This window comes from Microcaecilia unicolor, chromosome 3, assembly GCF_901765095.1.
Source record: "Microcaecilia unicolor chromosome 3, aMicUni1.1, whole genome shotgun sequence".
Taxonomy (NCBI): Eukaryota; Metazoa; Chordata; class Amphibia; order Gymnophiona; family Siphonopidae; genus Microcaecilia; species Microcaecilia unicolor.
The window spans coordinates 307,291,679-307,315,706 of NC_044033.1; the positions used below are offsets into that span (position 1 = coordinate 307,291,679).

Sequence of the window (24,028 nt, forward strand, 5' to 3'; positions counted from 1 at the left end):
TGGCCCAACTGTTTGGGGAGGCTAAAGGGTGCGGGGTTAGGGGTGGGGCTTAAATCCATAATTGTCTGATAACACACAGAAAAAAATAAATAATAAAAGTCACAATTAATACTTTTTATTAAATTTAGATATTAGATATGTATCATATGTCAAAGAATAAAGTGGTTGCTCAAAGCATATTCTAAGCACAATCGCTCAACTGCAAAACACTATGCACAACTTTGTGCAAAAACACACTCAGAACCTTACTGTACCATAAATATTACACTGGGCAGAACCTAATACACCAATATACCACCCATACGGAAAATGCAGACCGTCAAAAATATGAAACAAGGGATCATAATATCATGATATGTGTAGAGCCACAAAACACCCTAATTCATGTTTAATGTGGGATAAAATGCTAAAAATAAGTAAGTAAATAAATAAATATAAACTTTTAATGTTGAGCACCTAATTCTCAAAGTGGACATATTCCAAACACTATAATGAAAATAAAATGATCTTTTCTATCTTTTTGTCTGGTGAGTTTTTCTGATCATTCTGGCCCAGTATGATTCTGCTGCTATCTGTTCTCAGTGCAGGTCAGGAAGTCATCCTCATTAAATATCTCCATGGCAACCCAGCCAACGCCCCCCCCTCCCCCTGCTCTCCCAGCAGTAAGGTAAACAAACCATAAACCAATTTCTACAACTGCTTACAAAAGGCTAGAGGGCTTTCACTGCAGCTCCTGCTGTGAGGATGGAGGTAAATCAACAATTTAAACCTCTCAGAGCACAGCAGGGGAGGCTTAGCCTGTCCAAGCCTCTTATACCGAGCGCCTATGCATATGGCTATGTTCTTATGAAATGGAAAAAAAAATGCTTTTGGTTGGCCTCTAAAGTAAAAACACCCATATACTTTTTCTGCAGGTAGCATCATACTACAAAAACAATAACAAAACAAAAAAATCAAGTTAATGAGGAAACACAAGTTTTATTTCTTTCCTAAATACATAAGAAAACTAATAAATCCATAGGAACTTTATTCCATATCTCTGGTTCAATAATTCAGAAAGTCTTTGTCCACCATTCCACTTTTCTAATAATATCCATCCCCAGATCCTAAAGTAGATTACCTTGTGCACACCGTAAAGGTCGATTGGTATTACAGTTTCAGAGACCAGGATACCTAAAAGAGAAATTTATATCTTATTTGCCCAAATTTAATAGTTTAAATGAGCTCTTTCCTTCACAGGAAGCCAGTGTAATTTATTTAAGAGGATCCCGTTTTCATCAGATCCTAACGGCATTAGGAGACCTTTGACTTCTACCATAATCTGTGCTCTTCAGACTGTAATGGGAATCAGCTAAGCATTGAAGCTTGCTTATTGACTCTCAAGCTGCTTGAGCTGACCCCGGCCAGCAGGGCTGGTGGAGGCGAAAATAACTGAAGGGAATGTGCTGGTTACTGTCTGAGAACATAAACATTGCATGGCCCCAGCGCTGGATAAGTTTTACCTTCAAGTACTACCAGAGATTTGCCTCATTACCAGCCCCTAATTTATTGACGTTTGTTTAATTCGTTACTAGGGGCAGTGAGTTGGCAGGTATAGAATCCGAGGCAGGCATTACAGTTATTCATAGTGCACACTCTTCAAGACAGGGGCACACTATTACCAGGGTGACATTGATTTTCAAACAGCCCTTCTTCCCTAATTGCAGTGACTTGTTGAGAGCTGGTTGCAAACTGGAAAGCGTCACTCTTACCAAACAGAATAATTCTTTATAAAAGATTTTGGAACATAGTCTAACTTCAATGAAGTGTGATAAGTTAGAAAGATTTAAAATGATTTGGGAGCCTTTTGTCATTTGGACTGCTGAGAGTCAAAGCACAGGCACAGCATAATGTGTTGAGGGGAAGGGTGACTTGTGGGGGGAGGTGCACAGTACCCCAGTGCTGTTCCCTACAGCGCCGGAATATACTAGCTCTCATAACAAGAAACAAATAGCAACCAGTGCTCAACACTATAAAAGCATACAAATTCTCCAAGGACAAGCAGGCCTTCTTATTCTGTCATCTGGATGACATTATCCAACAGAGCCTGGTGAGGATGCTGACTAGTGAGTGAAGTTGAAAATTCTAGCAGCGTCTAATCTCGCATGCATATGCGTTTTCCAGACTATTGCGCGAGCGCGGGTCCTCCAGTCTTGTGTTTTCCACGGAGCTAAGAGGACGCATTTGCGTGTGCTGTCCTCGCGCTGTGCTTCTTCTTTGCCAAATTCCTTCCCGTCAGGGTTTATTTTATTTGTGTATTTTTTCTGATTTTTCGTTTTTCCCCATCCCTTGTAAATTTTTTTTAGGGATTTTTTTGGCCCTTTTAAGTTGTTTTTGGGGTGTGGCTGGCCCGGTTTAGGCCAGAGCCCCAACCTCAATTTGAATACCCTCCCCCCCCCTCCCCCGGTGGCTTAAAGAGGTGTGACCAGTATAGATGGGTGATTTCTGCCATGGACCCTCACAGTTGGTGCATCGGGCCAGATCATGTCCCCTCTATTGTGAACTCTGTTTAAAAATGCAGGTGAGAACTCTGCTGTTGCAACTGGCTCAAAGAGAGCAACTTTTTGGCTCCTTGAAGACTGGAACATCGACTTTGGCACCAGCGGCATCTACCTCCATGGATACTCAGACTTAGGCATCCACTGGGAGTGCACCGACATCGAGTGGGTCTCCACCAGCCTTGACACCGGGCACTGATAGCAGGGCCCGGGACTGGTCAGCATCAGACCCAACACCGAGGATGAGCATGGGTTCAGTTTCATCCTCGTTGGCACCAGGGGATCAAGGCTGTATGCATCAGGGAAAGCTCAAGCACCGGTCTCCCGCGATGCATGTTGCTGTTTGGACTTTTTGTTTGTACTTTGCTCCCTCTCTTTGCTATATCGCGGGGAGCACCAGAACATTGGATTCTCTGATGCCCGAGAAGCACCAGCACTTAGAAGTGCTGGTGCGCAAGTCATTGAGTGGCCTGGTCCCTCGCTAATGGTTTGGCACTGACGTCTTCTCAGACTGCCTCTTCCCCGGCTCCCATGCTTTTTCCGATGCCCACCTTTGAGTAATTGTGGAGCATGCTCCGAGAGGAGCTGGCGCAGTTACTGTAGGGGCCTCCCGCTCGGGCATCGAGGTGCTTGTGCTGCAGAACAGCCCCAGGCTCTCAGGTTTCTTCGGTGTCAGTGCCCATATCTTTGATGCTGGCACCTCACAGGATACCCGATTCGACAGTCTGTTCGGACAGGCAGTTCTGCAGAATTTGTTCAGTGTCTAGAATCCAACTCCACCCTCCTTGACCCTGTTTCATTCTGTTCCAGGCTGCACCTACACAGCTAATATGTTTATAGTTTCAGGTTGATTGAAATTTGTCTTGACGTTTCGAAACTCAATTATCCTAGTTTGCTTGTTTTCGGTGAGCCTAGTAGCTAGGGATTCCCAGATATGAGAATAAGAAGACCTGCTTGTCCTCGGAGAAAGCAAAGATACTTATCTGTAGCTGGTGTTCTCCAAGGACAGCAGGCCAATTATTCTCATATATCCTCTCATCTCCCCTAAGAGTTGCATTTAATTATAAGCTAGCTGCTTTTTCACCTGCCTGGAGGACCCATGTGCTCAAGTCGAATGAGAATGCACCAGCGTATACGCGGTGGGGCGCTGCTAGAATTTTCTACTTCACTCGCTAGTCAGCATCTGCATTAGGCTCTGTTGGATGACGTCACCCAGGTTTGAGAATAATCAGCCTACTGTCCTCGGAGAACACCAGCTACAGGTAAGTAACTTCGCTTTATATACACGCTGTTAGTGTTGAGCATTGGTCATTAAAGGGGTTGAAACACTGGCTCGTGCACACAAGTTCTGTGCAGTAGGCACAGCTCTTGTATTAATGTCCAGGGATTGGGGGAGTTCCCAATTTGCTTAAGAGTCATGGGCTCAGCCTCCTGTTAAACACCCCCCCCCCCCCCCCCCAAACAGTAGAAATAGGACTTTTTGCTGTCCAGAAGCAGAGAATTGGCAGCCTCCTCGATTAGACCCATTGCAGTGCCAAGTTGGTGCCTGATCTTTAAGAAGATGCAGCCTTTCCTCCAGCAGTCACTGGCGGTGCCTCTTGACAGGTGGAGCAGCACAACCTTCTGCCTTTCTGGGTCCTTGCTTTCACACTCCAGCAGAATTCCTGGGCATAGAGGGCTGTAAGTCACCCTGCCCTAACAACTAAAATGTACTGAAAGCTCCCAGAACTGTCAGTAGATTTTAATTGTTAGGGCAAGGGTTTTCCATGCATCATTTCTCTGTGCATTGCACAGAATCACTAGTGAGTTCTTTTTAATACTAGTGAGCTCAGCGTGTGACTTTTGGTTACTGCTTCTGTTCACAGTAAAACTGGCTGAAAGCCTCTGCACTAGCCGCACAATAACGTTTCATTTTGGTTTTAGCTAGTCTATCTGAAACGTTGCAAGCACTGTAACCTTTGAGCATCTCCTCCTAGGGGAGGATGTGTTTTAGGCCCTGGGGGTTGAGGGGGGGGGGGGGGGGGGGGCAGTGAGATGAAGGCTATTCCTTCTGGTTTAACACTAGAACTACCAATAATTTTCCCTACCTAGAATGGCTAACGGATCATTGGTCCTTAATTTAAAATTGCTTTTTATGTAAAGATAGGATGTGTAACTTAATAGCTGCTGAGCAGAATAACAAACAAATGTGGCATTTAAAATAAAATCCAATGTTTATTCGTTATAACTCATTTGATAATTCATTTTTCAAATGATTATAGAATTTGTGGAAAATACGAATAAGCGGACAGATGGGAGTAAAAATCAACAGTGTTTCTAAAACAAGAGTCATTCTATAAATATCAGTTATTCTGGAATACATGTCACACAGACAGTGTTTCTTAACTTTTCTGGTATACTTCCCATGGCACCCTAACATAATAGCCCTGGCAAAAAAGCCCTTGACCCTTGACAAAATGGCCCCACCCACAAAATAACCCTTGCCAAAATAGCCCCCTAGAAAAAAATAACACTCACAAAAAAAAAGATGATAAACTACAAGTGAAATCTTCACTGACAAAGGCTTCTACCAGCATTGCATTGTATAAAGCATATATAAATAAAATTCTATAGCTACCAACTGGTATTCGTGATCAGTTCTGCTGTTTATGGAAAGTATTCTTCCATCAACATGCTAATTAAAAAAAACCCACAATATTGTCATCATTTTCATAGTCTTACCAACCTTATCCTGTTTGTCAAGGTAAGATTATTAGGAAAAAAATGCAGTGCCATATTCTGGGCAGCCTGATCGGGCCCTTTTGTCGGGGGTGGGGGGGGGGGTGCTAATTTGTCAAGGGCTATATTGTGGGCAGGCTGTTTTGACAGTGGTTGTTACGTCAGGGGCTATTATGTCGGGAGCTTTTTTGTTTGGAGCTTTTTTGTCGTGGCTATTTTGACCAGGTACCACTTCCCACACATGGGCTTCTTGCAAGCTTCACAAACTTCCATGGTTTTGTTTCTGTTGCACATCACAGTCTCACACATGTGTTGCTTATTGGTTTCCCCAGACTGGTCTTGGTTGATAAGTGTTTTCTCCCACCCTCTAACCTTGTAACCTAGCAAACTTAGCATTTTCCTGCTCTCGCCTCTTTCTCCTCCTCCCATCCCTGTAACCTGACATCTCCATGTCCCTTTGCCTTCATCCCCCTAGCATCTCCCTGGCCCATCTCGCTTCTCTCCTGCCCCACCCCATGATCCAGAAACTTCCTCTCTATTCCCTCCCTCTATTTCATATCTCCCTCCCCTCCGTCCCCAAGTTCACCATCCCCCCACCCCTCTGGTCTGTCTTAAATATGTGTCTTTAGAGGTCACTGGCAGCAGTAGAGATGAACATAGGCTGCCTGAGGCCTAACCCAGAGCCTTTCCTCTAATACATTGTCCTGTTTCCACTTGGGTGGGACACATCAGAGGAAAGGCTCTGGGTCAGACCACGGGCAACCTATGTGTATTGCTGCTGCTACCAGTGACTTCTAAAGAGAGAATTTTAAGCTAAGCAGGAGGTTGGGGAGGGGAGATTGAGAGTTGTGGGAATGCAATGGGAGTGGAAGGAGATATGCCTGACTATATACTTGGGGTGGGGGTAGGGGTGCTCAGTGTGTGAGAACATAGCAATGACAGTAAAATAAACTCTTGCTGCCATGAAAGCTGAGCTGGTGAGACAGGCTTTTCACACCCTGAGCCGGTCCCTCTCCTGGCCCATGCCTCGAGCTAGCACTGTCCACACCCCTCATTTTCCTCTGGTATTGCTAAATTTATTAGACAGAGATAATGACTTCCCACAGTAAGCAATTCAGATTGAGATTAGAAAAAATAGTCCCACACAGACTCCTCTAATTCAGCCTGAAGAAAGCCCCACAAAGATGGCTGAAACGTTCAAGAGATCAATTTGACTCCTTCAGTTTTTCTAGGAGTGACCATTTGTATCTTGGAAAATATAGTAATTTAACCCTTGAAACTTACATATCAAGTAAAGCACAAATTAGCATGAAAAGTCATAGACGCACAAAGTCATTCACTCATAAATTAGGTAAAGGTAAACAATCTAACTTTTTGTTAGGCGTCAAAATGACTGCTGTGATAGTTCTAGTGTTAAATTATCTTTGTCACTATGTTTTGTACTGAAAAACTTGCATAAAATAAAATCATAATTTTGCTTCTTGGATTGTTAAGTATTAATGTGTGGCTTGTTTTCCTTAATGTGCAGGGGCAGACTTATTAAAATTAACACGAGAAGACGTCATCCAGATCTGCGGCCCAGCTGACGGAATCCGACTCTTCAATGCGTTAAAGGGGAGGTGTGAGACTTTTTGTACTGTTAGTGGAAAGTTTGGGAGAATAAATGTATAAGAGTGCTTCTGAATGTGCCAGACCCATTCCAGACAAGGGAGATTTCGCTGTCCCTCCTTCCATTCTCCCCCTAATCTGGACTGAAACTTGTTTTCATCACTGACAGTTGGCAGTTCTGATCCAGATATTAGTTCCAATCCCAAAGCTAGCTTGTCTCAGCTTTTTCTACTAATCTGTTTTTACTTTTAGCTGGGATATATGAATATTCCTTCCTCCGGTGCCTTTGCTACATCAACTGCACTGGCTTCCGGTTGAAGCAAGAGTTAAGTTTAAAGCTTTAGTTTTGACCCATAAGGCTTTTTATACACTAAATCCTGACTATCTGTCAAATCTAACTATTCCTTACACTGCCACACGAACCCTTAGATCCCTGACAGACAACAGGTTAGTGATTCCTCCTCTCACTAGGGCTAGATGGGAATCTACACGGAATTCGGCTTTTTTCTATTTGTCTCCCTCTCTTTGGAATGGCCTTCCAAAAGAGATCAGACTTGAGAAATCTTACTTTCATTTTCGGAAACTTTTGAAAACCTTCTACTTTATCGAGTATGTAGATCAGAATTTAGAATAATGGAAGAAAGGTTATAAATTGGGCATCTGTAATATATACTAAGTCAAAACTGTATTATCTGTCTGTGTAGATTATATTATGTATTTAATTTTGTATTTGCGGGTTCTCCTGTGTACTAATCATGAGTTATATTGTTCTCATCTTATGTAGCTAGTTTGTGGGTTTGCTGTGCTTTCCTGTAATGATTGGAGTTCTAATGTTTGTCCAATTTGTACTTATTGTATTGCTTCTTTTTATAAATTGTAAACCGTTCTGTCTTGCAGTAGCAATAAGATACGGTATATAAATTGACGTAAATAAATAAATAAAAAAATAAAGTGCTGTGGATGAGGTGTGATGCATGAATTGAAGGTTAAAGCAGGCTTTCAGTTCTGTTTTTCGGATCTGGCAATTGCCTTTTCTTTTGGGTGTCCAAGTATTCAGTTACACCCACTTTATATTAGTGCTGCAGCTCTATAACTACCTGGAGATTTTTCCCAGTTTGTCACCCCACTTCCATCACAGCAATGGTACTTCCGGATAGGGCACACCATGGCTTCCTTTGGAGCCCGCCATCCTCCTGAGTTTGGCTTCTAGGTTGTATAATAGCTTGAATTCCTTCTCATTCTAAGATGAGGACGGGGACAGATGGGGTTATGAACACTGTGCATACAGAAATTTGACCTGCTTTTCCCCGTTGTCTAGATTGGTGCGACCGCGGTTGACGATCTATGTTTGTCAAGAGTCTCAACAAGTGCGGGAGCAGCAGCAACAGAAGCATGAGAATGGGGAGCCAGGGAGCAGCACTTTCTTTGGTAAGGATCGTTGTGATGTGATGGTGATGCGGTATGAAGCTTCTGCTGTCACTACCCATCCCTTGCAGGGCTCTTTTGACATTTACCTATCCTGGGATAGCTACTATTAGTCATTTCTATAGTGCTACTAGGTGTACACATCACCATGCATATTATATGTAGGTATTTTCTCTATCCTTAGTAGGCTCACAATCTAAATTTTGTACCTGAGGCAATAGAGGGTTAAATGACTTGCCAAGGTCACAAAAAGCTGCAATGGGAATTAGCCCAGTTTGCTAGGATCAAAGCCCACTAGGCTACGCCTCCACTCCACCACAAAAGCAGTAACTATGGAAATGCCGGGCTTGGTCTTACTGGAAAGGAAAAAATTTTGAATTTCTGCCTTTTTATTTTTCATATTTTTCTGTATCACAGAATATTTTGAGACTTGAGAACACCCTGTTTATTCCAATCTCCTAAATTGCCTTAAACAGAAAGAGATAGGAACAAGTTCAGACTTCAGTATCTTCTGTAACATTTTACAATTAGCAAGGTGCAATTAATTAGGTACCAGCACACTTTACAGCTTTATAGCAGAAGAAGAAAGTTGCTAAAACTGTAGCTGGGACTGAGCCAGTGCCCATTCTTTTCAGCTGTGCTTCGTGCTAACATCCTCTGTAGATCCCAATTTTGTGCTTGCTGTAAATGTGCCTGATGGCTTGAGCCCTTGCTGATTGCCATCTCTCTCTCTCAACTAACTGCACTCGGGGCAGGATTAGGAGCTTTGTGGTTTTGGTCTGCCAGCTAAGACTTTGCATGAATCTTGGAAGGAATGAGGCTACTGTAGGCAGAATTTAACATGTCACAGACTGTTTGTATATACTCCGGCTGTTTAGTCCAACTTTATTATTTTTTTTTTCTTCCTGTTTTTCTCCTCTTGTTGCTGTTCTGTCTGGAATCTATCCCAAGTCCCTTCTGAGACTAGAGCACCTCAGGATCCTCTTTGAAAAACTCTGCCAGCCTCCTCTGGCAGATATCTTTGCTCTCCTTGTTACAATTTTTGGAGCACTCAAAACCAAGCAATTGGTGTGACTCTTGCATGCCTATGTTGTGTAATGGGATGTCTCATTAAATGTATTGTGGTGTGTGCATGCCTTATAAAGTGACTTTCTATCCTGTAAGGTGGGATACAGGCTCAGGGCTAGGAACTTTACCTGTTCACCATCTGCGACACTAACAGTGCTGTTAGGATGAGATCATTAAGCACTTGTTCTCTTGCCTCCTGTAGTGTACCACGCTATCTACCTGGAAGAGCTGACGTCAATAGAGTTAACAGAAAAGATTGCTCAGCTTTTCAGTATCTCCCCTCAGCAAATCAATCAAATCTACAAACAGGGGCCCACGGGGATCCATGTGCTGATCAGTGATGAGGTAAGCATTTTATCCGATAGGAAAGTACTAATCCTGAGACATTCAGTCCTACCTGTTTAGTCTGTTTTTAGGATGGGGTCCCTAGTTTAGCTCTTTTGGGGTCTCCATTGAAACTTTTTAATGTGCATAGTTTGCTGTAACACAGTAGATTAATGTAGCAAAACTTTTCCAAAGACACCCCAGTTTTTGCTGTCTAAAGCAAGGGTGTCAATATAGGGCCCACTGTCCTTTTCCCCAGTTCTAGTCTCCTGTCTCCATCAGATATAGCAAGCAGCAGCATCTCCCCTACAAGCTCCTCATGCCCCATTGTCTCGCATTCCCTCCCTCCTGTTGCCTTTGCTGCATGCCCCTATCTTGCCATAGTGGCAGCAGTACTAAAAAAAAAATGTTAAGTGCAGGGCTTTTGAACGCATGTGTGCCTCGGAAATCCTGTTTGTCTTATCCCTCTAATGTGGAATGTATGTGTCTGGAGTAGGACCAACAGGGCCTTTGAGGCATATATGGACTCAAAGGGCCCACACTTATCTTGTTTCCTTATCACTCAGACCATTCCTGACAAATGCCCTCCTACCAGCAGAGGGGGAGACTAAGAACGACTGAGTGACCTCACCTTATTAGGTGGTGTGTGACCCTGAGTCAGCCAGAATTTCTCAAGCTTCTCAGCAGATGATAGGTCAGTAGTACAGTCCTGCTCTATTTGTTTTAAAAAAAAGTTTTGTTGTGCCCTTTTGGCCCAGTTGGGGGGGGGGGGGAGGGCAGAGTCTAAAGCCACAGGCAGAGTGATACTGGTTTTGGATTTTGGCCCCACGGGTGCACACTCCAGATTCCAGGTTCCTTGGGTCCCCTGTCCCTTACACCTGAGAGGGGTTTCTTGAGTGTCCCCTGTAATCCGGAGCCTTTATAGTTGTGTATGCTTTGCTGCTCCAGATTACAAGGGGGTTGGTGAGTTCTAGAACCCCGGTGGAGGGAAGCCTTTGGCTCGGGTCTGAAGGATCCTGTGCTGACGATGGTAGCTCCTGCTGAGAGCAGTCTGCTGCAGTGCCTGTGGCACACAGTTTCACTGGTTACCAGCCTTTGCCACATCTATGCTGAGAATGTGTCTTGGGAAGCAGCAATGTTGGGAACAGCAGTCCCTCGTGGCAGGCACGCTTGGCCTTGAACAGTCAGGCTAGCACGGCAAAGTTGAGTCTGAGGAACTCGGAAGAACTGTTTATGGTGGGAAACTGTGCCATTTTGGGGAATGCTGTCATATTCTCAGGCTCTCTGAAGAGCCTCTAGTACTCAGCAGGCAAAATTCAGGGGATCAGCCCCTCCCTTTTCCCCGGAGGTTTAGTGCTGCCACTGCGAATCCGGTGAAAATAACAGCAACAGCCAGAGGGGTTTGGAAAGAGAATGCCGAACAGAGTAATTTTGAGGAGTGATGCAGGAGTGGAGTGGCCTAGTGGTTAGGGTGGTGGACTTTGGTCCTGGGGAACTGAGGAACTGAGTTTGATTCCCGGCACAGGCAGCTCCTTGTGACTCTGGGCAAGTCACTTAACCCTCCATTGCCTGCTGCATTGAGTCTGCCATGAGTGGGAAAGTGCGAGGTACAAATGTAACAAAAATAAAAATAAAATACCAGGTGGAGGGAAGCAAGAACAGAAGTGCTGGACCACAAGGATGATGATGGGGAAAGATAGGGAGATAGAGGGTGATGTTGGACACTGGAGAGAGATGGAGAGAAGATGGGGGGAAGAGAGAGAGAGAGATCCTACACACTGGAGGATGTGGGAGGGGATAGAGAGGAGGGAAATGCTGAACACTGGATGGTAGGGAGATGAGAGAAGCTGATGGAGATGGGAGGGAGAAACTGGATGGGAGGAAATGCTGCACAAAGTAGGGAGAGATATTAAACTGTGAGGACTGAGAATAGTGACACAGTAACTAAAATAGTACCCATCCCCACACAGTTTTTCCCCATCTCTGTCCTATCCTCACCAATTTAAACATAGAAATAAGTCACACATAGCTTGAAGAAAAAAATCTATTTAACCATCAAGAAACATACTGATTATATAGCTCACCATTTCCTAAAGTTAATGTAAAAATAAGAGTTCCATCAACCATTCAGGATTCAGGTGTGTTCTTTGATCATGTATGGTAGGTCCAAAGAGTGAAAATGTCCTTTCAGATGAGGGTCTGGTTGCTGGAACAACTAAAAAAAAATACTTTGCAAGCTAATTTAATTTAGGCCAAACTATTTCCTTGCTCTGCCAAAAAGAAGAACATTCTCTCAGTTTCTAAATTTGTTAAGTAGCTGTCCTCGTTTGGAGGGTATTACCCAGTGGCGACCCTACCATTAGGCCACCTGAGGTGGTAAGAAAGAATGAATGCTGAGTGGATAGAGAAGCAGGAAATGGAAGACAGCTAAAAGGAAAAGACCAGTGACTGAGTAGGGGAGGAAAAGTCCAGGATCAGAGTAGGGGAGGAAGTGAAGGAGACAGGAGGAGAAAGAATATCCAGTGGACAAGAAATGCTGGAAACAGTTGAAAGAAGACAGAAGAAACCAGAGACTGGGAACAACACAATTAGAAAAAAAAGAAAATGGCCAGATAAAGTTGTAAAAATTATTTTCAGTCTAGTAACTGGGATATGTCAGTTTTTGGAACCTCTACTGTTTTTGTATTTTACACAGTACTGGGGGGAAATGCCTCACTGTTTCTATTTCTGTGATGTTGTACTCCATGTTGACTCTTTTTTGGAGTTTGTCTATATGTTTCTACAGTCTGAAATAGCAATATTATTTACTTTATTGTAGAACTTTTTTTTTAAATTGATGATAGATCATAGAATTATAAATATTCAGATCCACAGTGTTTGTCATCTTCTTTTTTGTGTTATAACGACAATCATTCTAGTCCCCCTTCCCCCCCCACTCTGGACAGCAAGAGGTTTAGGTTCTTATAACCATTACTTTAGTTATGTCTTTACATATGTATCTGCCCCCCCCCCCCCCCCCAAATCAGCTAGCTCACTTAGGGCCCCTTTTACAAAGGCACACTAGCATTTTTAGCGCACACTAAAAATAAGCATGTGCTAAATGAGACACCCATATATTCCTATGGGCATCTCTAGCACACGCTAGTGTGCCTTTGTAAAAGGACCCCCTTAGTATTTTCCATGCCAGCCCACCCCATACTGCAGACCCACAGTAAATAAGTTTGGCACTCCTGGTCCAAAGGATGGCTAGGTGAGCAGCTAAGCCCCAGTCTCTGTGCTGTACAAGGTGGATAACAGCATGACCCTGTACATCCACACCTAATAGTTGGCCAATAAACAAGATGAGAAGTTATTGCTATGGAGCTACATCCTGCTGGTAGCAGCTGGAGGGTGCTGGGCTGCTTCGTATTACATACAGAAAAGGGGTGGATGGAAGATAATAGAGAAAACACTTGTAAGACTGCATAATCACTCTCTGATGAGACCCAAATAGGAAGACGTAAAGATAGATGTTATGGCTTCTTGATAAGAACTAAATGTAAAAGATAAACTAGGAAGACCATAAATGGCCTGATGAGACAGCCAGGATAAAATAAGGTCAGAAAAGTAACTCCCACAGTGTCATGAAATGCCTAGCCATCCGCCTGGGCTACACCATGGTCACTTAGAGGCCTGCACCTTCCATTTTTTCTGTACTCTAGCACCCTCCTCCCACTGACTGGATCCCAACCACCTTTGGGCGAGCCTCCCGCTCTCAATTTATCCCCATTGATTTCTAGGTTGCTTGGGGCCACACTCCCAGTGGTTCCTCAGTTCACAGAAAGCACTCACAGACCCAACATACAAACCACCAGGATTCTTAGTCAGTTCAGACAAGCAGAGACAATAAACTAAAAATGTTTGTCATTAACATATTGAACAGTGCACCATAAAAAACAGTTTGGAAAAACAGCACACAATAACAGGTAACTGAATATGGATCAATTGTAAAACTATCTAAACACTTGTTCACTACCTGAATAGTACAGGAAATATAGCTGGTCACAGGTTATCAAATATAACTGTTTACAGGGTATCAGTAAAGAGGTCTTTCTCTCTTAACTTCCAAGCTGAGACTGGAGAAAAATCCAGTATTTCCTAGCTGAATTTGAGCTCCTTGGCCAATCAGAGCCCAGAACAACAAGTTTTAAAAATAACTGGCTTTCTCCGAGGACAAGCAGGCTGCTTGTTCTCACTGATGGGTGACGTCCACGGCAGCCCCTCCAATCGGAAACTTCACTAGCAAAAGCCTTTGCTAGCCCTCGCGCGCCAATGCGCACCGCGCATGCGCGGCCGTCTTCCCGCCCGAAACCGGCTCGTGCTGGCCAGTCTTCTTTTATCCGCGCTCGGTACGGTCGTGTTTCGCCGTTTGTGCCCCGGAAAGTTGACCTCGCGCGTCATTTTCGACTCGTTCTTTCTAAGAAAGTTTGAGAAGTGTTTCGGGAAGATACTTTTGGTTTTTCCCTTCCCGTATTTCGAGCTTTTTGCCCCGGTAAGTTTTCTTTCGTCATCGGGGTAGGCCTTAGTTTGGCCTCGGTCGAAATTTTCTTCTCCCTGTTTTGTGGTGCCAATTTTCGCCATTTCAAGTTTTGATCTCGCCGGCGTGATTTTTCCGCCCATGACATCGAAGCCTTCCAGCGGCTTCAAGAAGTGCACCCAGTGCGCCCGGGTAATCTTGCTCACTGACAGGCACGCGTTGTGTCTTCAGTGTCTGGGGGCTGGGCACCGCCCTCAGGCCTGTAGTCTGTGTTCCCTTTTACAAGCGAGGTTAGCCCAGTGGAACATTTTGTTCTCGGGCTCTTCGTCGGCATCGGCACCGGGGTTATCGACGTCTTCAGCGTCCAGACCTTCATCCTCGGCCGCCAGTGCATCGAGTGTATCGAGGCATCGACCCTCTGCATCGGCGCTGAGACATCGGACGACTGTGTCGATGTCGGTGGTACCGGGACCTCGTCTGCTGATGTCGTCGGACGGTGGTGCTTCGTCTGGAGTGCAGGTGAGGGCTGTCCATTCCCCTGCTGGTGGCGGTGAGCCTTCGGGTGGGTCTCCCCCTACCCTGAGGGCTCCTGCGGTACAGCCCCCCCGAGACCGACCCTCTTCGGTCTCGGCCCCGAGGAAGACAGTTGGATTCTATGTCCTCCTCGTCGGTGCCAGGAAGCGCCGGTGACGTGCTTCGCTCCAAAAAATCGAAGAAGCATCGACACCGGTCCCCTTCCCGTGTCGGCACCGAGAGCTCTGGGTCGCCGAGGGAGTCGGCACCCAGCAGGCATCGGCACCGAGAGGACCGCTCACCCTCTGTCCAAGAGGTGTCGATGCGCTCCACTCTGGACAGCCCGGAACAGACTCTGACATCGACGCCTGCATCGACCTCCATGCCTTTTTCTGCAGCTGCTCTGAACGAGAGCCTCCGGGCCGTTCTCCCAGAGATCCTGGGAGAGCTGTTGCGCCCTACCCCTCCGGTACCGTGGGTGCTTGCGCCACCGGTACCGTCGAGCGAGGCGCCGGCTGGTCCATCGCCCGGGGTGAGGTCTCCGGCGTCGGTGCCGCGTGCGGTACCGACTGCGGTCGCCTCCCAGGAAGGCTCCCCGACTACGTCGGCGGAGGGAGCTTCGCCGGTGCGGGCGAGGGAGTCTACCTCTCGACGCTCCCACCGTGGCCGTGGTTCCACGGAGTCGAGCCGGGCACGGTTGCAGACACAGGTTCGTGAACTTGTGTCTGACACCGAGGGTGAGGCCTCGTGGGAAGAAGAGGAAGACATCAGATATTTCTCTGACGAGGAGTCTGAGGGTCTTCCTTCTGATCCCACTCCCTCTCCTGAGAGACAGCTTTCTCCTCCCGAGAGTCTGTCTTTCGCTTCCTTTGTCCGGGAGATGTCTACGGCCATCCCCTTCCCGGTGGTTGTGGAGGACGAGCCCAGGGCTGAAATGTTTGAGCTCCTGGACTATCCTTCTCCACCTAAGGAAGCGTCCACAGTACCCATGCATTATGTCCTAAAAAAGACATTGCTGGCGAACTGGACCAAGCCATTAACTAACCCCCACATTCCCAAGAAGATTGAGTCCCAGTACCGGATCCATGGGGACCCAGAGCTGATGCGCACTCAGTTGCCTCACGACTCTGGAGTTGTGGATTTGGCCCTAAAGAAGGCCAAGAGTTCTAGGGAGCATGCTTCGGCGCCCCCGGGCAAGGACTCTAGAACCTTGGACTCCTTTGGGAGGAAGGCCTACCATTCTTTTATGCTCGTGGCCAAAATTCAGTCCTACCAGCTCTACACAAGCATACACATGCGGAACAATGTGCGGCAGTTGGCGGGCTTGGTGGATGCGCTCCCCCCTGAGCAAGCCAAGCCTTTTCAGGAGGTGGTCAGGCAGCTGAAGGCGTGCAGAAAATTCCTGGCCAGAGGGGGGTGTATGACACCTTTGATGTTGCGTCCAGGGCCGCTGCTCAAGGTGTGGTGATGCGCAGACTCTCATGGCTGCGTGCCTCCGACCTGGAGAATAGAATCCAGCAGCGGATTGCGGACTCGCCTTGCCGTGCGGATAATATTTTTGGAGAGAAAGTCGAACAGGTGGTAGAGCAGCTCCACCAGTGGGACACCGCATTCGACAAGTTCTCCCGCCGGCAGCCTTCAGCCTCTACCGCTACAGGTAGAAGATTTTTTGGGGGAAGGAAGACTGTTCCCTACTCTTCTGGTAAGCGTAGGTACAATCCTCCTTCTCGACAGCCTGCGGCCCAGGCTAAGCCCCAGCGCGCGCGCTCTCGTCAGCAGCGTGCGCCTCAGCAAGGCCCCTCGGCTCCCCAGCAAAAGCAAGGGACGAGCTTTTGACTGGCTCCAGCAGAGCATAGCCGACATCCAAGTGTCAGTGCCGGGCGACCTGCCAGTCGGAGGGAGGTTGAAAGCTTTTCACCAAAGGTGGCCTCTCATAACCTCCGATCAGTGGGTTCTTCAAATAGTCCGGCAAGGATACACCCTCAATTTGGCCTCAAAACCTCCAAATTGTCCACCGGGAGCTCAGTCTTACAGCTTCCAGCACAAGCAGGTACTTGCAGAGGAACTCTCCGCCCTTCTCAGCGCCAATGCGGTCGAGCCCGTGCCATCCGGGCAGGAAGGGCTGGGATTCTATTCCAGGTACTTCCTTGTGGAAAAGAAAACAGGGGGGATGCGTCCCATCCTAGACTTAAGGGCCCTGAACAAATATCTGGTCAAAGAAAAGTTCAGGATGCTTTCCCTGGGCACCCTTCTTCCCATGATTCAGGAAAACGATTGGCTATGCTCTCTGGACTTGAAGGATGCCTACACACACATCCCGATACTGCCAGCTCACAGGCAGTATCTGCGATTTCAGCTGGGCACACGTCACTTCCAGTACTGTGTGCTACCCTTTGGGCTCGCCTCTGCGCCCAGGGTGTTCACAAAGTGCTTGGCTGTAGTAGCAGCGGCACTTCGCAGGCTGGGGGTGCACGTGTTCCCATATCTCGACGATTGGCTGGTGAAGAACACATCCGAGGCAGGAGCCCTGCAGTCCATGCAGATGGCTATTCGCCTCCTGGAGCTACTGGGGTTTGTGATAAATTATCCAAAGTCCCATCTTCTCCCAGTGCAGAAACTCGAATTCATAGGAGCTCTGCTGGATTCTCGGACGGCTCGCGCCTATCTCCCAGAGGCGAAAGCCAACAACTTGTTGTCCCTCGTCTCGCGGGTGCGAGCGTCCCAGCAGATCACAGCTCGGCAGATGTTGAGATTGCTGGGCCACATGGCCTCCACAGTTCATGTGACTCCCATGGCCCGCCTTCACATGAGATCTGCCCAATGGACCCTAGCTTCCCAGTGGTTTCAGGCTGCTGGGGATCTAGAAGACGTGATCCACCTGTCCACGAGTTTTCTCAAATCCCTGTATTGGTGGATGATTTGGCCCAATTTGACTCTGGGACGTCCTTTCCGAATTCCTCAGCCACAAAAAGTGCTGACCACGGATGCGTCTCTCCTGGGTTGGGGAGCTCATGTCAATGGGCTTCACACCCAAGGAAGCTGGTCCCTCCAGGAACGCGATCTGCAGATCAATCTTCTGGAGTTGCGAGCGATCTGGAACGCTCTGAAGGCTTTCAGAGATCGGCTGTCCCACCAAATTATCCAAATTCAGACAGACAACCAGGTTGCCATGTACTACGTCAACAAGCAGGGGGGCACCGGATCTCGCCCCCTGTGTCAGGAAGTCGTCAGCATGTGGCTCTAGGCTCGCCGTCACGGCATGCTGCTCCAAGCCACATATCTGGCAGGCGTAAACAACAGTCTGGCCGACAGGTTGAGCAGGATTATGCAACCTCACGAGTGGTCACTCAATTCCCGTGTAGTGCGACAGATCTTCCAGGTGTGGGGCACCCCCTTGGTAGATCTCTTCGCATCTCGAGCCAACCACAAAGTCCCTCAGTCCTGTTCCAGGCTTCAGGCCCACGGCAGACTGACATCGGATGCCTTCCTCCTGGACTGGGGGGAGGGTCTCCTGTATGCTTATCCTCCCATACCTCTGGTGGGGAAGACTTTGTTGAAACTCAAGCAAGACCGAGGCACCATGATTCTGATTGCTCCTTTTTGGCCGCGTCAGATCTGGTTCCCTCTTCTTCTGGAGTTGTCCTCCGAAGAACCGTGGAGATTGGAGTGTTTTCCGACCCTCATCACGCAGGACGAAGGGGCGCTTCTGCATCCCAACCTCCGGTCCCTGGCTCTCACGGCCTGGATGTTGAGAGCGTAGACTTTGCCTCTTTGAGTCTGTCAGAGGGTGTCTCCCGCATCTTGCTTGCTTCCAGGAAAGATTCCACTAAGAGGAGTTACTTCTTTCTGTGGAGGAGGTTTGCCGTCTGGTGTGACAACAAGGCCCTAGATCCTCGCTCTTGTCCTACACAGACCCTGCTTGAATACCTTCTGCACTTGTCTGAGTCTGGTCTCAAGACCAACTCTGTAAGGGTTCACCTTAGTGCAATCAGTGCATACCATTACCGTGTGGAAGGTAAGCCGATCTCAGGACAGCCTTTAGTTGTTCGCTTCATGAGAGGTTTGCTTTTGTCAAAGCCCCCTGTCAAGCCTCCTACAGTGTCATGGGATCTCAATGTCTTCTCACCCAGCTGATGAAACCTCCTTTTAAGCCACTGAATTCCTGCCCTCTGAAGTACTTGACCTGGAAGGTCATTTTCTTGGTGGCAGTTACTTCAGCTCGTAGAGTCAGTGAGCTTCAGGCCCTGGTAGCCCAGGCCCCTTACACCAAATTTCATCATAACAGAGTAGTCCTCCGCACTCACCCTAAGTTCTTGCCAAAGGTTGTGTCGGAGTTCCATCTGAACCAGTCAATTGTCTTGCCAACATTTTTTCCCCGTCCTCATTCCTGCCCTGCTGAACGTCAGCTGCACACATTGGACTGCAAGAGAGCATTGGCCTTCTATCTGGAGCGGACACAGCCCAACAGACAGTCCGCCCAATTGTTTGTTTCTTTTGATCCCAACAGGAGGGGAGTGGCTGTAGGAAAACGCACCATATCCAATTGGCTAGCAGATTGCATTTCCTTCACTTACGCCCAGGCTGGGCTGGCTCTTGAGGGTCATGTCACGGCTCATAATGTTAGAGCCATGGCAGCGTCAGTAGCCCACTTGAAGTCAGCCACTATTGAAGAGATTTGCAAAGCTGCGACGTGGTCATCTGTCCACACATTCACATCTCATTACTGCCTGCAGCAGGATACCCGACGCGACAGTCGGTTCGGGCAGTCAGTGCTTCAGAATCTGTTCGGGGTTTAGAATCCAACTCCACCCCCCTAGGCCCATGTTTATTCTGTTCCAGGCTGCACTCTCAGTTAGTTGGTAAATTTTTTAGGTCAATCTCAGTTATGTCCTCACCGTTGCGAGGCCCAATTGACCATGGTTGTTGTTTTGAGTGAGCCTGGGGGCTAGGGATACCCCATCAGTGAGAACAAGCAGCCTGCTTGTCCTCGGAGAAAGCGAATGCTACATACCTGTAGAAGGTATTCTCCGAGGACAGCAGGCTGATTGTTCTCACAAACCCGCCCGCCTCCCCTTTGGAGTTGTGTCTTCCCTAGTCTTTGTCTTGCTACATATGAGACTGGCCGGCACGAGCCGGTTTCGGGCGGGAAGACGGCCGCGCATGTGCGGTGCGCATTGGCGCGCGAGGGCTAGCAAAGGCTTTTGCTAGTGAAGTTTCCGATTGGAGGGGCTGCCGTGGACGTCACCCATCAGTGAGAACAATCAGCCTGCTGTCCTCGGAGAATACCTTCTACAGGTATGTAGCATTCGCTACATCACTGCAGGTTACCTCTTATCTGTGTTAACTAAAGAGGGAACAGTCTTTTCTTGGTAACAGCTTTAAATATAAACATGCACCACCTGCTGGCCAAACTAGACAGGTACCTAAATGTCTTTATAAAATAGCCTCAAACTAGCTGCCCTATTATAAACTTACCCTCTAATTGCCTACTCTATAGTTTGATTTTAGACACTTTCAGCTTTTTTTTTCCTTTCTAGATGATACAGAACTTTCAAGATGAGTCATGCTTTGTTCTGGACACAATGAAAGGTAAATTTATTTATTTGGATTTTGCTCACACCTTTTTCAGTAGTAGCTCAAGGTGAGTTATATTCCTGGTTATTAATTCAAATTGCTGTGATACCCCAATTGTACATTCAGTGAATCAACACAGGTTACCATCAGTTACTTACTGTATAAAGGGTGGTTATTTTAGTATTTAAACTGAACAGTGTGCTGTTTTCTTTTTCCTTTTTGGTTATAACTTTTTTTCTTCTAGATTTATTGCTCGACTTTCTCTAAATGGAGAACTTGTTTTGTAAATCAGGGGTGAATATACAAGGTTGATCTTGAGGAAAATGACATCAGAGATAATAATCTCCTCAAGATCAAACTTGTATATTTGATTGAAATTGCATAAATAAAAATTGGGGTGGGGGTGGGGAACTAGCCTAGCCAAGCTTCTGCGCCCTTGGTCTCCAAAACTGATAAGTGCGGTAGTGCACAGCCCCTGGGGAGTCTTGGCTGTTGCTTAATGGTCAATGGCGATATCTTGTAGCTACACACAGGAGACATGGGAGGTAGGGCTATGAAATAGGGGAAAATGCTTGTGTAATTGTGAATGGAGATTTGTGCTGCTGTGGCTTAGTGGAGGCTGGTTATAACTGAGCTGTAGAACCAAAGAAACATGGGAAATCTGCTGAGACAAGAGGAAGAAGAGAAGAAATATTCCACTTCACCTGTCCCTTCTTTATGATTTCTCTAAAATGCAACAGTACATATAGTCTGTATGTACTGTGCCAGGGACCTAGATAAATGCTCCCTTGTATCACCATTAGAAAGCCATTTTCAGTCCCTTCTGAGCTGTAGGAGACATGTAGTGGTGAGAGCGCTGAGCTTTAAGTCAGGAGCTACAAGTTAAAATCCTGTGGTCATGTATTTTGATGTGCGTCCTTGGGCAAGTCACATTTACTTCTCCCGAGTTCTATTCCTTTGCTTTTCCATTAGATGTTTATCACCTAGGACAAGTTAGGCCATCTTCCTATGCTGCTTCTGTGTCCCTTCTGGAAACATTTGTAGTCACCAAATGCCAGAAATGTGCTCCAGGGTTGGCTGCTTGTGCATATATGAGAAGTTACATTACAAAGTGTACTGGGGGGGGTTTCTTTGCTATATGAAACCAAATTGTTCTGTCACCATAAAAAGTTTTGAATTGTCTTAACTTTTTTTTTTTTTTAATTTTGTGTTACAGCTGAAACCAGTGACAGCTATCATATTATCCTAAAGTAGAAGAATGTGCAAGAAGAAACCTGAAAGCTCACTCTTCTTCCATGCGCTCTGTGTTCCCCTGAGCTATGGCTGGGGCAGGCGCACAAGTCCTTGGGAAAAACTGTTATGACAAAAAAAAAACCTAAACAAACTAAACAAGAAACAATCTTAACAGGGGCTTGAAGCCTTTGTATCCCTTTCCAGAAATTTGTCCCATTTTGGCAGATGGATCTTTTTCCTCTGGTCATGCAAACCGATCTCCATGTTCTTCTTGTTCCAGCTTATGCACCTGCTGCAGTCCAACTCCGCCCTGTTTCATGCCCTCTGCCACACCAACATTTTTTACCTCCTAGAGTCTAACCTCCAGCGCAAAGCCCAGGGACGTTTGCTGCTTCAGCGGAGCTCCGAAGATGCATACCATTTTCCACAATGTCAGCAGTGGGGTGAAACCTCATTCACTCATTGTGCTTTACCAGCATGACTGATAGTGTTTCCATACCTGCATTTCACCATCAAAAACTGTGATCCCCTGTCTTTTGGTTTGTTTTTAAACGTCTGCTTGACCTGACTACCCCGTGCACATCTGGAACAGAACACCCTTATATGCTTATGAAAAGGGACCGTCTTATTTTCATGCTATTTGCACATAAATTTTTATTCCTTTTCATTTTTTTTAAAGGCCAATACCTATCGATTCCATCCTCATCCATTTTTAGCATAATCAGTTTATTTCTGTTGTTTCCATGCCCGCTATTTTCAAATCTGTGGGTTTGGTTTTTTAAAAATTTTGTTCAACATGGATTGCGTCCTAATTTTTATTTTAACAGAGAGAAAACTGTTAACCACTGAAGTAAAGTTTGAAAGAAAAGATTACAAAATGTTTGGAGTAATTGGGCATTGAGGTGCTGTACAAAGACTGTCTTGATACAGACAAATCTGAAGGACTCTTTTGAGTTTTGTGCAAAATCAGGTCTATTGGAATGTCAACCTCTTTCGTATGTTTTTTTTTTTTTCTAGATGGTGATAGATGGGGAGACTACCGTATTTGAGATTTATGCTTTTTGTTTTTCTGTTTTTCCTATGCCACAAATGTAATAGTAAAATGTACAGTATCAGCAACTGGTTGACCTTACCTGTTGGAACACTAGTCTATTTTGTATTGATGTGTTTCTGAATGTGTACAAATGCTTTTTAATTAAGTCACTGTGTTTGAAAACCTTAATCTATAATCTAAGGCTGCAGTTGCTTTTTGTTGACTGAGTTGTGAACTCTGCTTCCACACATGTTCTCACACTCTTTCTGAACCCACAGATAACAAGAAGCTAAGGTTCTGACTGTGGAACTCAAAAGTATTTTGGTACTTTAACCTGATAAGACTTCAGAAACCGATCATGAAATCAGACAGGTTGATCTGGCAAGGATGTCAGGTCACCTAGAAGAATAAGTGTATTGGAAGGGACTTTAAACTGCAGTCCTTGAAAGTCATAACAGACCTGGGTTTTAGTAGCTTGTCACTGGCTGTTTACTTGGATTTATTTGCATGTGTGGTTATTCTGAAAGTTGGATTAGTTTGTGGCCCTTGGGAGACCCGAATTAAAACCCCTCATATTGAATTGTAGAAAGATAGGGCTTCATGGGCCCTCAGTAAATGTATCTGCTGTAGGCTCCCCTGTATGTAAATCATTCCAAATGGATGTGCCTTACCTGGCTCTTAAAACCCTGTGGTGATAGAGAGATTCCTTCACCTCCCTGCCTGTCTTGATCCAGTGCTGGCCTGTATCTTAGTTTTCCTTGCTGTAAGTTAAGCCCATTTAATTCTTGTGCTGTGTATGCCTCCTGTTTCTTTCTTTTTATTTTATTTTTTTGCCTATGAGGGAGATCTGTATGTTACACTAATATAAACAGATTTCCTTTTTTTTTTTTTTTTTTTTTTTTAGAGATTGACAGTGCTGCCTCATTACATTGTAAGCTCTGCAGTAGGGTTGTTTGAATATTACTTTACTGCTTTTATTCCACAAATGCTCAAATGAGTTTGATGCGGATAACGACAGGAGAAAAGCAGGCATACCCTGTGAGCTAACAAAACGCGATCAAATATATAAAAGACATGCATCATTACAGCAAACAAAGGGGTCCATTACTAAGGCATGCTGATGGATTTAGCACATGCTAAATGCTGAGATGCCCATAGGAATATAATGGTCATCTTAGCATTTAGTGTGCACTAATGATTAGTGCGCCTTAGTAGAAGGACTCCAAAGTGATCTGCAGTCAATTTAAGAAAAATAATTTCTGAAGAAAAATGTTTTCGGTGCTTTACAAAAAAACAAAATATTTTTGTATTTTTCTGAGATGAAGCGGAATATAAAAGGCTCAAAGAAAAAGCCATCTTATTTTTCAACCTACTTAGGATTAGGGAAATGAAGTAGAAAATTATCATGCAACCTCTACTTTTATCAGTGGTTTGGGCCCAATTAGACAGATAAACTGCTGCAACTCCATAAAGAACCTT

At 45.8% G+C, this 24,028-nt stretch overlaps 1 protein-coding gene across 3 annotated transcripts in view; it reads left to right on the forward strand.

The window, feature by feature from the left end:
• Positions 1-23,226, forward strand: part of TFCP2 (transcription factor CP2) — a 122,255-nt gene extending 99,029 nt beyond the window's left edge. For 2 of the 3 annotated variants that reach the window (XM_030198285.1, XM_030198286.1), the window contains 5 exons: positions 6,784-6,874; positions 8,182-8,291; positions 9,559-9,701; positions 20,247-20,298; positions 21,500-23,226. In XM_030198285.1, coding sequence (XP_030054145.1) covers positions 6,784-6,874; positions 8,182-8,291; positions 9,559-9,701; positions 20,247-20,298; positions 21,500-21,537 — 434 coding nt within the window. In that variant the 3' untranslated portion in view covers positions 21,538-23,226. Of the gene's footprint in view, positions 1-6,783; positions 6,875-8,181; positions 8,292-9,558; positions 9,702-10,246; positions 10,375-20,246; positions 20,299-21,499 lie in introns of all 3 variants that reach the window. The other variant, XR_003941588.1, reaches the window with a different exon arrangement.
• The last annotated feature ends 802 nt before the right edge of the window (positions 23,227-24,028 follow it).